Here is a 15,659-nt window from a genome sequence, read left to right as displayed (position 1 = left end):
AAAATCAATTTGTTGAAAAAAAAAATCATTAGCTATGGAAACTGGATGGTATCTTATAGGCTTATCAAACAAGATTAGGATTAGGTTAAACATTCTAAAAGCCATAAATTAAACTCAGGCATGTAAGAAAATTGCTGCGCTCTACTACTCGGCCACTATAGGACTGTGTAACAAAACAAGTCACAAATAGGGTGGTGTATTGAGCTCGAGTCATCTATATCAGCCACCATAAGTTAAAATATAGTATGGGGTATCGCACTCTAGGCAATCTGTTAGAATCTCTACACTCTACTACTCAGCCACCACAGGACTGTGTAATAAAATAAGTCACAAATAGGGTGAGGTATGGAACTCCAGGTGTCTAAGTTAGAATTCTTGCGCGCTACCACTCAACCACCATAGGACTGTGTAACAAAATACGTCAAAATATGGTATGGGGTATCGTAACATATCACAGATAGGGTATCTGCCATTGAAAAACAAAAGAACCGCTGATATATGCCATCCACTAGACCAGAGAAACAGTCACGGGAACCGAATATTTTCGCTTAAAACCACCGACTCATCAAAAAAATATATTTTGTACTCATTCTGGTACAACCACCTTCACCGGGCAAAAAAAAAAAAAAATCACCTAATCCTCGTAATATTTGATGGTAACCATGGAAACGGCCGAGTCAACGGCTAGCAAACAACGACCACCACGTTCCTCTTTTGTTCCCAGCCACACAGAGCTGTGTCTGATGTCTGCCCAGATAGCAGACGTGGAGCAGACTTGGAAGTGCTTGCATTCATTACTCGTGGATCATGTACCAAAAAGACTCGCTTTCCACGAAATATTATATATTTTTTTCAACTTCGTGGATAGGAGAATTCTGAAACGGGACAGATATTATTATATAGTCCCCGGCACAATAATAGACACAAGTATACACGGGTATGCAAATTAGTGACAAGGGGAAATTACTAGGGAATGAAGGAAAGGAATGACTTAATAATAATCATTAAAAAAGTTTTAAAAAACCCACGTTTTCTGATTGAACTAAAAAGTAGAAAATAAATGCTATAGGCCCTACATCACAATAATGCAAGCGATCACTCTACTATAAGCGATGAAAAACGTGGGGCGCCGAAGTAAAAGTTATATTACTATTGATTAGATAATACTATTGACTTTTATTAGGGAGCTTGTAGAGAGTCAACAGTATTAGAAACTGTAAGAAAATCACGGCGCCCCACGTTTTTGCTCGCTTATAGTAGAGTGATCGCTTGCATTATTGTGATGTAGGGCCTATAGCATTTATTTTCTACTTTTTAGTTCAATCAGAAAACGTGGGTTTTTTAAAACTTTTTTAATGATTATTATTTTCTACTTTTTAGTCTTTGTCTGTTTGTTTGCATTAAAATCTTGCTATCGATTTTATCTTTTCACTTTTTTTGGGTAAACGAAGACAACTCGTAAAAAGACAACTCGTAAAAAGACAACTCGTAAAAAGACAACTCGTAAAAAGACAACTCGTAAAAAACACGTTGTTTGAATACGTTACTGACTAGAACACATAGATTTGAACCCGTGTCGAGTGGGATAGCAATCGTGTGCCCAACCACTCGACCATATCGTCTCCCCCAAACTGGCCTACCTCCTGTAAGTTTAAACTCGGTTCAAGCTAAATTCTCTGCCCCTAAGCCTGTGGCGACATGTGATCGTTCGCTTCACTGCGCGCGAGGTACGCGTCGCTGGTTTTTTTTCTAATGGCTAGCAGAGGAGAATTATATATATAGATTATATAGCGGTCTAAAATGCTCAATAAAATGTTTCCATTGATCAATTTAGTAATAATAACAATTGAATATTCAATGGTCATCCAAAAGAAAGCTTCCCTGAAAATTTCAGCGCGCTAGCTAACTGGGAAGTGCCAGAAATTTCGATCGCAAGATTTGATTGGAAAGACAAACAAATAAATAAACACACAGAGAAAGCAAGTTAAAGAAAACGTGGGAAAATATGTGGTTTACGATCTAATATGGGAAGTAACTTGTGAATAAAATACAGATGTTTTTGTGCAATGCAGACAGTAAATATTGTTATTGGTGTTGTGGTATAGGCTATATATTATCTAAGTAAATCCTAAACACGAAATGTTTTTGAATAAAATACAAATAAACAGCCAATGAGTTTAAACATATTTTTGCAAGTTCCATACAATAATAATTATACCTGTTTTAAAAGTAAATCTATTTTAGTTATTTATTAAAACACATATATTTGTAAAGCTAAAAAACATATTATCGGATTTCTTACTTTTAACCACTATAGAAAATACCATCATGTATTAATATACCAAAAAAAAACAACTACTTTTATGTCTCGCATTAGTCTAGAAGGCAAGATAGGTAAAATATATCAGACTAAATAACGCAACGCCCGCTCTCGCAACTGATCTTACAAAACACAAGCACACACAATTACTTTTTCACCCGTTACAATTTTAAAAAAAACGTAATTAAAAACCCTAACTTGGGTTCCAATTAAGAATTCTTAATTAAGCATTTCTCATGAGAATCCGCCGGCCCATTCCCACACCGATTGTCAATAGCCTGTTGATGTCCGACTCGAATCGTCCTGAATACAACTTGTTAATTTTACATTCAGCGTCCTTCAATCCTCCCTTAACCCTTTGTCGTCCTTTTTGAAAATTGAAATGAAATTAACCCTTTTCAGCGTCCGCTAAACAAGGGAGACGACTTACATCTTCTCATTTATATTGGATGAGCCGCGTCGTTAAAAATTTAGCGTGGCTAATCTGTGTAATTATGTCGACAGCTGGTCAGTGGTTTAACGTTCATCCGGGCAGAATAATTGGTGTAGGTTTAGCGTGTGTATTGTACACACAAAACTCACAACTTAAAGGACTTTTTGTGGCTACAAAGTCAAGATTAAGGCCCGCAAGGCTTCTTTTCTCGCACGTACAACAAAATATACCCTGGTTTAAAAATAAAAAAACGGTTTTTTGAATTTTAACATAAACTAAAGTAAAGTAAAGTTCCATTTCAAACCTGACGGTCTATGGGGCAAGTGAAGTAGAGTTCACTTGTTTCTGTGACCTCGGCATATGAAGAGATAGTGTGGCCAGGACTATGCCCAGCCGCCTTTACTTTCCTTAACGTCAGTTAGGTACCCAGGGACGGTCTACTGACTTGAACCCGGATTCGAACTCGAGACTAACGGGTTAGCTGTCCAGCTCTCTACCGCTAGGTCACTCTAAATTATAGAATTAAACGATAACTGCAACATGATAAAGGTAAACGAAAAGTTTCTATAATACCACCCCAAGAGCATACTCAGAACCAAGTTTATCAAGTCTTTGGACTTAAAATGCAGGTTTCCAGGAATATATATTTCAGAATCTATACCACGAATATAATTACGTGATTGCTGTCGATTTCAAATATGGAAGCTGACTTCAAAAGCACTGCTACGATTTATTTTAAAATAATCATCAAGCTAAATAGGTCGGACATATTGTCATATGCATACCTATGGAAGATATTTGCCTACCGTTTGACAATTTTGAAAGAGATATTCGAAAGTTATTTGCGGTAGACAGAGCACATCGTAACAAAAACACACAAACACCCACCCACCCACCCAATCACCCATCCCCCCACACACACGCACGCACGCACAAATGCACGCACCCCCCACCCCCACACACACACCTATCCACCCCACACCCAGACACACACAGACCCAATACATCTATACGCCAGGAAAGTAGAAGAAAGGAGGATAAAAATAACTGGGACGTGATTGAGAGAGATCAAGGTGGTGGTGGGGGGGGGGGAGGGAGTGCTAGATTGACACTGGTCGGAGGTAAATGAAGAACAAAAAGAAGAGGGAGAAGAAAAAAAGAATTTGTGCTACGCCCTGGGCGACAAGCTAAGCAGCCGATAAGATAAGTTGTAGAAACTGTACACCATTTAAAATAATTTCAATTTTCTATTTCTGTCTTACCTCTGCATACCCTAATAATTTTTCTATTAAAGGGAGATAAATTTAAGTATATTCCACAATAATCTCCATAGTAACACACCATTTTGTTTTTACAAAACTGACCTATTTTTCGCAAAGGAAAGTAAGTCATTGCCCTCCACAAACTTAAGGGCGTTAACCCAGGCTTAGACAGACTAATGTTGCAATGTGTTACTACGCTGATCTCGTGGGAGTGGAAAAAAAAATACCACCCGATGTTAAAGTAGTTGAGTAGCCGTCTAACACTGCTCATTTGAATATCACGTGATGAGGGCCATCACGTGACACACCCTTGGAGGTACTAACCCAACAGAAGAGATAAATCCTGCTGAGATATAGTACGTAGCCCGGTGCTCATAAAACACGGGTTTAGCACAGGAGAAATATTTTATGAGGCTGCTAAACCTACATACGAGGACCATAGTATAAAAATGAAACGTATGAAAACTGATGGTGGAAACGCTCAAGGCAGTCGTTCAACCCTGGGTTCGATCAAAACTTAAGGAGTTCGGCGGAGATTAAGACACACATAAGAGTCATATGGCTGGAAGCATCATGATTTAATTATTGACTTTGGACTAAATATCAAAATTTAATTCTTAACTTAGGAGCAAAAATCAAGATTTAATTCTTGACTTAGTACTAAACATAAAAACTTAATTCTTAACTTAGAAACAAAAATCAAGATTTAATTCTTGACTTAGTACTATACATCAAAACTTTATTCTTACTTAGGAACAAAAATCAAGATTTAATTCTTGACTTAGTACTACACATCAAAACTTAATTCTTAACTTAGGAACAAAAATCAAGATTTAGTTTTTGTCTTAGAATTGTGAAATCAATATTTAGATAGAAAAATCAAGATTTAGTTCAAGTCTTTGGACTGAAGCTTCATAGTAAAATTATACACGATGACTATCCATATTCTGAGACGGGACTACGGCTCACAGAATATTACAAATCAAGAAATACTGGTCGATGGTGATTTAGTGCCTTGGCCGTCAGCTGAAAAACGGAGCTCTCACCACAGTAGTGAATATTTATTGTGTGGGGGTTCAGATGAAGTAGGTGAAGGGCAAGGTCGGCGGGTCAAAGGTCAGCCAGGATGAAAAGCTTGGGGCTGAGGGGTCAGTATTTAGTAGGGGTGCTATCCATCTCTGGGACCTAATGGGACCGCCCTGGATCCAATCAGGTCTGAGACGAACGTGTGTAGTGTAACGTGCACGTGTAGTAAGTGAGTGAGTCAACTCGGGCTATCTTTGTGTCAGCTCCAGTGGTCATAAGGAAATATATACAACTGGGTTACCACAAGAGTGGAATTGCCCCCCCCCCCCCCCCTCCCCCTCCCCCACAGATGATTTCTGGTTACACATATAGTTTTAAAAAAAATTAAGTCTTAAAATATAGAAATAGAATCAGTTATATTTCCCTATGTATGACTCCCCACTCTGTGACTCCCCAATTTGTGATTACCCAATATGTGACTCTCCAAGCTATGACTCCCCCAATATGGGATTCCATAATCAATGACTCCGCAAGCTGTGATTCCCTAATCTATGACTCCCTTTTATGTGACTACACAAACTATAACTCTTTAAACCTCTTACTTTCCAATATGTGATTCCAATATCTATGACTACCTTCTATGTGACCACACTATCTATGACTCTCTACTTCTGTGACTCCCTAGTCTGTGACTCCCTAGTCTGTTACTCCCTAGTCTGTGACTCCCTAGTCTGTGACTCCCTAGTCTGTTACTCCCTAGTCTGTGACTCCCTAGTCTGTTACTCCCTAGTCTGTGACTCCCTAGTCTGTGACTCCCTAGTCTGTGACTCCCTAGTCTGTGACTCCCCAACCTCTGACTTCCCAATCTATGATTCCAAAACCTATGACTCTTCTATGTGACTACACAATCTATGACTCTCAATCTGACTCCCCAAACTATGACTCCCCAGACTGGGACTACCCATCTATGACTACTTATCTGTGACTCTCCAATCTATGACTCCCCAACCTGTGACTCCCCAAAGCTTCAATTCCACAATCTGCTACTCGTATGGTTCTGACTCCCACCTTCGCTTCAAGGGAGATTATGTAGTGTGTGTGTGTGGGGGGGGGGGGTGTACGGACAGCACCGTGTTTCACCCGACCAAGCAACGCCCCTCCTTCTTACCATGTTTTCACCAATACCCAACATCTGATTATATTTGTACTTTAACACTTCCGCTGCATCGAATAAAACTACATCGTTTTTTCACAATTCCTCCAAAATAGTCTAGTCAACATCCATAATTACATGCACACACTAGACTCAGTCAATTCACATCCGCACTTTTAAAAATTCATCAACAAATCTCAAGTAATAAATACCCTGATTTGTCTGTGAAAAAGTAAAAACTAGATCAATCATGACATTGAAAGCCTACATGGCAATATCCCTACGTTTGAGAATTGGGCGGGGAAGGGGGGGGAGTAGAGATCGATATCTCTCACGGTCCTGTAATATTAGATCGGGGGGGGGGGGTGAATCTTGGCGGGGATCTATTTCATGATGGTCCAAGGAGACGTGGCCGGCGGCTATAGATTAGGCCTAGGTCGTAGTCGTTCATCTGTAACGAATCTAAAACGTGGAGTTTAGGACTTAGTGGAGGTCTAAGACTTGATGGTCAGTGGCTAGAAACTAGACCTAAAACTTGGAGTTTAGGACTGAGTAGAGGTCTAAGACTTGATGGTCAGTGGCTAGAAACTAGACCTAAAACTTGGAGTTTAGGACTGAGTAGAGGTCTAAGACTTGATGGTCAGTGGCTAGAAACTAGACCTAAATCTTGGAGTTTAGGACTGAGAAGAGGTCTAAGACTTGATGGTCAGTGGCTAGAAACTAGACCTAAAACTTGGAGTTTAGGACTGAGTAGAGGTCTAAGACTTGATGGTCAGTGGCTAGAAACTAGACCTAAAACTTGGAGTTTAGGACTGAGTAGAGGTCTAAGACTTGATGGTCAGTGGCTAGAAACTAGACCTAAATCTTGGAGTTTAGGACTGAGTAGAGGTCTAAGACTTGATGGTCAGTGGCTAGAAACTAGACCTAAAACTTGGAGTTTAGGACTGAGTAGAGGTCTAAGAGTTGATGGTCAGTGGCTAGAAACTAGACCTAAAACTTGGAGTTTAGGACTGAGTAGAGGTCTAAGACTTGATGGTCAGTGGCTAGAAACTAGACCTAAAACTTGGAGTTTAGGACTGAGTAGAGGTCTAAGACTTGATGGTCAGTGGCTAGAAACTAGACCTAAAACTTGGAGTTTAGGACTGAGTAGAGGTCTAAGACTTGATGGTCAGTGGCTAGAAACTAGACCTAAAACTTGGAGTTTAGGACTGAGTAGAGGTCTAAGACTTGATGGTCAGTGGCTAGAAACTAGACCTAAAACTTGGAGTTTAGGACTGAGTAGAGGTCTAAGACTTGATGGTCAGTGGCTAGAAACTAGACATAAATCTTGGAGTTTAGGACTGAGTGGGGGTCTAAAACTTGATGGTCAGTGGCTAGAAACTAGACCTAAATCTTGGAGTTTAGGACTGAGTGGGGGTCTAAAACTTGATGGTCAGTGGCTAGAAACTAGACCTAAAACTTGGAGTTTAGGACTGAGTGGAGGTCTAAGACGTGATGGTCAGTGGCTAGAAACTAGACCTAAAACTTGGAGTTTAGGACTGAGTGGAGGTCTAAGACGTGATAGTCAGTGGCTAGAAACTAGACCTAAATCTTGGAGTTTAGGACTGAGTGGGGGTCTAAGACTTGATGGTCAGTGGCTAGAAACTAGACCTAAAACTTGGAGTTTAGGACTGAGTGGGGGTCTAAGACTTCGCTAGAAACTAGACCTAAAACTAGATCGAGTGGGGGTCTAAGACTTTATGGTCAGTGGCTAGAAACTAGAACTAAAACTTGATGTTCGATGAAACTAGAGTTACCTTAAAACATGATCTTCGATGAAACTAGAGAAACTTAAAACTTGATATTTGATGATTAGAGAATAGAGGTAAACTTAAAACTTGGTTTTCGATTATTAGAAAATATAAAAACTTAAAACGATGTTCAAAGGCTAGAAACTAGAGGTACACTTAAAACTCGATGTCCAAGTACTATAAGTTTTAGTTAAATATTAACCTTGATAATGTTTGACTAAAAACAAGAGTTACATTTAAACACAGATGTTCAGTGATTAGAATTTTGAGAAATTTAAAACTTGAGGTTCAATGACTTAGTATTAGAGAAAATTACAGTTTTATGTTCAGTTATTATAAACTGGAGCACAATTTAAGCTTGATGATAATGTTGTATATTTATGAAGACTTAGCTTTGAATCTTATTTTCACTGCACAGCTGTCTGAAAATACAAGGTCAAGGGACATAACTTGATCCAAAAGTAAACACAACATCGTTGTGGAAATAAAATTTAAAAAAAAATTGGTGTTGGCACACCAAGTTTAATTTATTTGAATGAGTTTGCATTAAATATTAATTACACACCGCCTCAAACATTTCTTTTATAAGGGTTTGAAAATTAAAAAAAAAACTTGGTGAATTCTATGTTGGCACACCAAGTTTAATTTATTTGAATTGGTTTACATTAAATATCGACTACACATCATTCAACTAATTTCTTTATCTAGAGTGTGCTGCATTCTCAAAATCGTTGTTTTTTTAAATAAAGTCTAACTAATATTCATTGAAAAAAAAACATCTGGTTGATTTTCTTTTATTTCTCCTGTACTTTCCTTGTTAATTGTAATGTTGGAAGATATTTCCTCCAACATTATAAAATATTACGTGTCAACTTTTTATGCACCGTTGTCTCCAATTTCAGACTGCTTTTTTTTCTGTATTTGCTTCCATAGCTTTGCCCAGCCTAGAACAAATTACAGTGTTGTTTGATTTTTTTAATAGTTTTCTAGATAACTTTGTGTCCCCATCTTTCGAGCCTCATCACCTCGGGGACTCAAACTCGAGACTCTAGGGTTGGCAGACAGGAGCTTTACAGACCCGACCACGTCGACCTATAATCTATTAGCTGCTAAATCGCGTGACTAAAAAGCCTTGTATCATACAAACAATTTCAAATTCTATTTTTAATCAGAGCCCTCCAACGCATGTTTTTTTTTATAGTTAAGTTTATCCGTCATAACTAAAAGTGGTCAATATGGTGACGTAGAACGGAAGTGGTATCAATGTCATTCATGGCACAACAAAGGTTTTTCTGTTTGCTTTTTTTCTGCTTTTCTTTCATTGTAAAAATCTGTTCTTGACATACAGGTTGAGCTTGTGCCGTTAGCTAACTTGTAAAAAAAAAACAAAAAAAACACCACTTGAAAAATATTTTTGAAACCTTGCGCATGCGTCATTGTCCTTCTTTAGACGAAAGAAGCGACGTCATAGGTTAAATTTAGCTTTGCTTAACGGAGAGTGAGTATCGAAGACATGATAGTGCTATTTCGGCCGACGATCGAAAAATACAAAGGTGCTTATATCCTCTTAATTCCTGTATATGAAGTAAACACTGTGCTTATATCCTTTCTCGGATGAGCGGGAATAGGCACAGTGTTCATTTCCTCGACTGGATGTGAGAGGATATATGCACGTTGCTTATTTCCTCTACTTTAAAAATATATTGTTTGAGGAAAAACGAAAATACTGCTACATAAAATGTAGATAAATACGTCGGAAAATTCGTAACTCATACATTCATTTAAAATTTAAATAATTTGCTCTGGTAAAAATCATTACTCTAAAAAGAATGTGTAACTTTGCATAAAAGCTAAATATAGATATCCCTTGAGATGAAATATGAACGTTGTTTATTTCCTCTGTCTTTGGCAGAAATAAGCACTTCTTAAAGACAGACTACCGCCACATTTAAAAATAGACTGGAAATAAAGTTGGACATATTTAAAAAAAAATGATTGGTGTCTGATATAAGTAGAATTGGTTAAGTGTCTGATATAAGTAGAATTGGTTAAGTGTCTGATATAAGTAGAATTGGTTAAGTGTCTGATATACGTAGAATTAGTTAAGTGTCTGATATAAATAGAATTGGTTAAGTGTCTGATATAAGTAGAGTTGGTTAAGTGTCTGATATAAGTAGAATTGGTTAAGTGTCTGATATAAGTAGAATTGGTTAAGTGTCTGATATAAGTAGAATTGGTTAAGTGTCTGATATAAGTAGAATTGGTTAAGTGTCTTATATAAGTAGAATTGGTTAAGCTATACCAGCATGAAGCGGAAATTTATATTTTAAAACTACAAATTTTATAGCTATTCTTAGGTTAGCCGGGCACACTTCTTTTTATAATAGTAAATTACACCTAAACATATAACACTATCCTTTCAAATTGCGAAATCTTGTTCTAATTTCATGGATCATTTTTGAACATAAAACCTATTACAAATTTTGGTTATGGTTAATAGATTAAAACTAACTTCAGTATACAGACTTAACAAGAAATTCTTACGTCTGAAGGAATTATTATTGCTAATGTATCGATTACTATTCGTGCAGAAAAAAATACCGTATGTGTTCATGCTCTAAATTGGGGCATATTGAACAGGGCGAAGAATAATGGCCGCTCAACTCCAAAACGAGGCTGCACTCAACGTAATGAGCTGACGTCATTCTCTCCTTGCAGATCCTCAAGTCACGTGCTACCCTACTGGACAAGGACAACGCCCCAGATTTGATTCGAGGTTCGGATCCCAACCGCTCCATGGCCAGCATCAACGAGCTCAGTGACTATACGGAGACCGCAAGATATAATGTAAGTATTAGACTCGTTCTAGCTCTCGTGACTATACGGAGACGGCTAGATATAATGTAAGTATTAGACTCGTCATAGCTCTAGTGACTATACGGAGACGGCCAGATATAATGTAAGTACTAGACTCGTTCTAGCTCTAATGACTATACAGAGACGGCTAGATATAACGTAAGTACTGGTCTCGTTCTAGCGCTAGTGACTATACGGAGACGGACAGATATAATGTAAGTACTAGACTCGTTCTAGCGCTAGTGACTATACGGAGACGGACAGATATAATGTAAGTACTGGTGTCGTTCTAGCGCTAGTTTCTATACAGATAAGGCTTGATATAATTTACTAGCCTCGTTCTAGCGCTAGTTACTATACAGAGAAGGCTTGATACAATGTAAGTACTGGTCTCGTTCTAGCACTAATGACTATACGGAGACGGCTAGATATAATGTAAGTACTAGACTCGTTCTAGCGCTAGTGACTATACGGAGACGGCCAGATATAATGTAAGTACTGGTCTCGTTCTAGCGCTAGTGACTATACGGAGACGGACAGATATAATGTAAGTACTAGACTCGTTCTAGCGCTAGTGACTATACGGAGACGGACAGATATAATGTAAGTACTGGTGTCGTTCTAGCGCTAGTTTCTATACAGATAAGGCTTGATATAATTTACTAGCCTCGTTCTAGCGCTAGTTACTATACAGAGAAGGCTTGATACAATGTAAGCACTAGTTTAGTTCGAGCTACAACCATTGTCGAATACTAACTATAAACTCTAACCCTTGCCGTAAAAACGGTTCCCAGAAAACTGCACAAACGGAAAACTGCGCAAACAAGAAAAATGCTCAAATACAAATTAATTATATTAATGCACTTTAATTCCATCATATTTCGTGTAAAAATGTTTTATTAAGCAACAAAGTACTTGTGGTCGTTCTTTGTTAATGTCTATAAATGTTCGATTAAAGAAAATAAAAATGCCTTTACGCACTTTTGTTTTGCGCAAGTTTCCGTTGCGCAGTTTACGCTGCGCATCTTTCCGGTCACCCGTTAATCGAGTGGTCTACTCCTATCTCTACACCATAACGTTAAGTACAAGTCTAGTCCTAACTCTAATGGCACAATCGAAAATTTTATAGCGCTGTAGAATGAGAATTGTGATTAGAAACCCATTGTTCTTCTTCTTCGTCTTTTTCAACTGTTGGTGGAGCTATGGGCATAAACATTTTTCCATGCCTTTCTGTACCTTGCTATTGTTTTATTTATTTCAAACACTTCACATTGATTGTCATGACGTTTTAACATATCTCTACGTCAAGGGTTGTGTATCTTGTTTCTTGATTATAATGGATTCCGTATACCTTTCCTAGTTATGCTTGTTTCCGGTTTTCGTAACGTCTGGCGTACGATTCTACATCTTCTTTTCTAAATTTCTTGCTATAACGTGATATCTTTCCCATTTCCTTACTGTTACGGGCCAGTTGTAGGTTAGATTAGAATAGGTTAGAATAGTCTAGAACTAGGGGAGAGTGGCTGTGTGAGTGAAGTTCACCTTACTGTGTAGTTACCCTTGTATGTTTATGTATTGTAATCCCAAGGTCGAATGCGGGTATAAAAGGGCGAGTGAACGATTGTGTGGGGGCAGACAGCGGGTTAGTAGCGGTTAGGACGAGGGCTGTTATGGTACGCTTGAATGCATTGAGACGAATAAAAGGAGAGAAGTTATACACGAAGCGTTGTTGATGATTTGAAACGAACCCAGAACGTAACAACTGGTGGCCAGTATGAATCAAGTAGAAGCATAAACGTGATGCTGTCCTGTCGTTTGCCTGATGCTGTCCTGATGTTTGCCTGATGCTGTCCTGTCGTTTGCCTGATGCTGTCCTGTCGTTTGCCTGATGCTGTCCTGTCGTTTGCCTGATGCTGTCCTGATGTTTGCCGGTTGCTGTCCTGATGTTTGCCGGTTGCTGTCCTGATGTTTGCTGGTTGCTGTCCTGATGTTTGCCGGTTGCTGTCCTGATGTTTGCCGGTTGCTGTCCTGACGTTTTCCGGTTGCTGTCCTGATGCTTGCCGGTTGCTGTCCTGACGTTTGCCGGTTGCTGTCCTGACGTTTGCCGGTTGCTGTCCTGACGTTTGCCGGTTGCTGTCCTGACGTTTGCCGGTTGCTGTCCTGACGTTTGCCGGTTGCTGTCCTGACGTTTGCCGGTTGCTGTCCTGACGTTTGCCGGTTGCTGTCCTGACGTTTGCCGGTTGCTGTCCTGACGTTTGCCGGTTGCTGTCCTGGTGTTTGCCGGTTGCTGTCCTGACGTTTGTTGGATGCTGTGGGGATGCCGTTAGCCCGACGCTATAGCTGTTTGACAGAGTATGTAACAACATCGACTGTGAGTTGCAAATTTTTGTGATGTAGAATGGTTGAGATATGAGTAGGAGTCATAAACCAGTGTAGCCATAGAGCGCACAGGGTAGACTCAAATTTTTGTGATGTAGAGTGGTTGAGATATAGGTAGGAGTCGTAAACCAGTGTAGCCATAGAGCGCAGGTTGACTCAAATTTTTTGTGATGTAGAATGGTTGAGATATAGGTAGGAGTCGTAAACCAGTGTAGCCATAGAGCTCAGGTTGACTCAAATTTTTTGTGTGATGTAGAATGGTTGAGATATGGGTAGGAGTCGTAAACCAGTGTAGCCATAGAGCGCAGGTTGACTCAAATTTTTTGTGTGATGTAGAATGGTTGAGATATGGGTAGGAGTCATAAACCAGTGTAGCCATAGAGCGCAGGTTGACTCAAATTTTTAGTGATGTAGAATGGTTGAGATATGAGCAGGAGTCATAAACCAGTGTAGCCATAGAGCGCAGGTTGACTCAAATTTTGATGTAGAATGGTTGAGATATGGGTAGGAGTCATAAACCAGTGCAGCCAGAGAGCGCACAGGGTAGACTCAAAAAAATTGTGGTCTGGAAAGTTCTCAGATTCGGTACGATGCAACTGGCTGTGTATGATTTTTTTTTTGTTAGTTACACGGATGATTTGTGCTAGCTCGAAATTGTAGCAGTTCTGTATGTTGTCATTATGTATTTCATTGTATACAATCTGTCATATACATTCTTCGGAATGTATATTTTTAACTTGTCTACTAGTGTATGTGTATGAAAGGCTTTGTGTTTTTTATTTAGCTAGGATTTGTTAGTCAGTATTTGTAGTTATTACTACAAATACTTAGGTGGGGGGTAGTGTTACGGGCCAGTTGTAGGTTAGATTAGAATAGGTTAGAATAGTCTAGAACTAGGGGAGAGTGGCTGTGTGAGTGAAGTTCACCTTACTGTGTAGTTACCCTTGTATGTTTATGTATTGTAATCCCAAGGTCGAATGCGGGTATAAAAGGGCGAGTGAACGATTGTGTGGGGGCAGACAGCGGGTTAGTAGCGGTTAGGACGAGGGCTGTTATGGTACGCTTGAATGCATTGAGACGAATAAAAGGAGAGAAGTTATACACGAAGCGTTGTTGATGATTTGAAACGAACCCAGAACGTAACACTTACTATCATGTTGGGTACTTTGTTAAATCATTTTATATTTAAAATTCGCTGTAGGCAGCTATTTATAAAAGAGTGTTCTCTGGCGCTGTATCTTTTGTTTATCGCCAGATACGGAATCAATCTGAAATTACAAATATTTCTTTTCGTATTTTTATTATTTGACATTTATAACAGGCGGTTCTTATCGAAAACAGTAGTTAATCTACTAAATTTAACATAGGTTTACTCAGATTATATTTCGAATAAAATGATTCCTTTTAAGTTTATATAAATTTATAATAATGATAATAATCTATGAGGGTCTTTGTTAATTATTTAGTGATAAAAAAGGTTTTCTAATTGTTTCATGAATCACTTTCAGGGTGACCTTGTGCATGTTAAGGAACTTGACATCAAAGGTTTTGAGATGAGAAACAAACTACTCACCTTCATACGCCTGGTAGGTGACTGGCAAGTTGTATGTAAAATATACATACATACATACACACATGTATATATATATATATATATATATATATATATATATATATATATATATATTAAAGAAATAATATTGTGGCAATGTAAAACTCAAAAAATGTAAAACTAGCTTTACCATCATCGATGGCTCGATGTACATTCGGCATGGACTTAAGTTTTTTAAAAACTGCTGTGCAAGCAAATAATTACACACAAAAAAACCCCACCAGATTGGGCAAAAAACTGGAGACCTAAAAATACCGACTCTGTTCAGTTTCGTTTTTTTAAAATGACGTCACCCCCAAAGATTCCTTGCAGAATATGAGACTCTCGCAAGAAAAAGGATTTGATCAGCATAACTAGCCTCACACTATACAGACGGCTGGTTGTGAAAATTCACTTTTCCACCGCGACCAAAACAGGTTACTGGAGTAATGTCCCTTGCCTAACTCGCTTCCAAGAGTTTTGTACCCTAGCTCACGATCTAGATTATGGACGAGTATAAAGAGAGAACTAACGTTGTCACCAGATCAGGGCGATCGGTCAAACATATGGTACCATGACGTCACAGACACATTTAGCATAAGCGGCTTGCACCAGATAGGCAAATTGTGTAAAATATCAAGGGTCGGCGTGGTCGGATAGTAACCCGGAAGTCTCACTTTTCGATTCCGGGATTAAATATGTAGGACTCTCCTGAGCCCACACAGCTCTAATAAGTACCTGGCTCACGTTAGAGAAGGAAAGGCTGCTGGACATAGTAGTGACCACACTATCACTTCAAATATGAGTATATAGAAACTAACTCTACTACATGTGTCCCAGGGACCACTA

General features: G+C 38.8%; 1 protein-coding gene across 1 annotated transcript in view; it reads left to right on the top strand.

Moving 5' to 3' along the window:
• The window catches only part of LOC131951641 (retinal guanylyl cyclase 2), a 92,565-nt gene that overhangs the window by 19,295 nt on the left and 57,611 nt on the right, over nucleotides 1–15,659 (top strand). The window contains exons 7-8 of the mRNA XM_059313983.1: nucleotides 10,703–10,831; nucleotides 14,728–14,805. Coding sequence (XP_059169966.1) covers nucleotides 10,703–10,831; nucleotides 14,728–14,805 — 207 coding nt within the window. The remainder of the gene's footprint in view (nucleotides 1–10,702; nucleotides 10,832–14,727; nucleotides 14,806–15,659) is intronic.

This window comes from Physella acuta, unplaced genomic scaffold (genome assembly GCF_028476545.2).
Source record: "Physella acuta isolate Inbredline_101_S28 unplaced genomic scaffold, ASM2847654v3 ptg000819l, whole genome shotgun sequence".
In the NCBI taxonomy this organism is placed as follows: Eukaryota; Metazoa; Mollusca; class Gastropoda; family Physidae; genus Physella; species Physella acuta.
The sequence above is the reverse complement of the archived record's forward strand: the minus strand, read 5'-3'. Positions and strand labels throughout refer to the sequence as shown.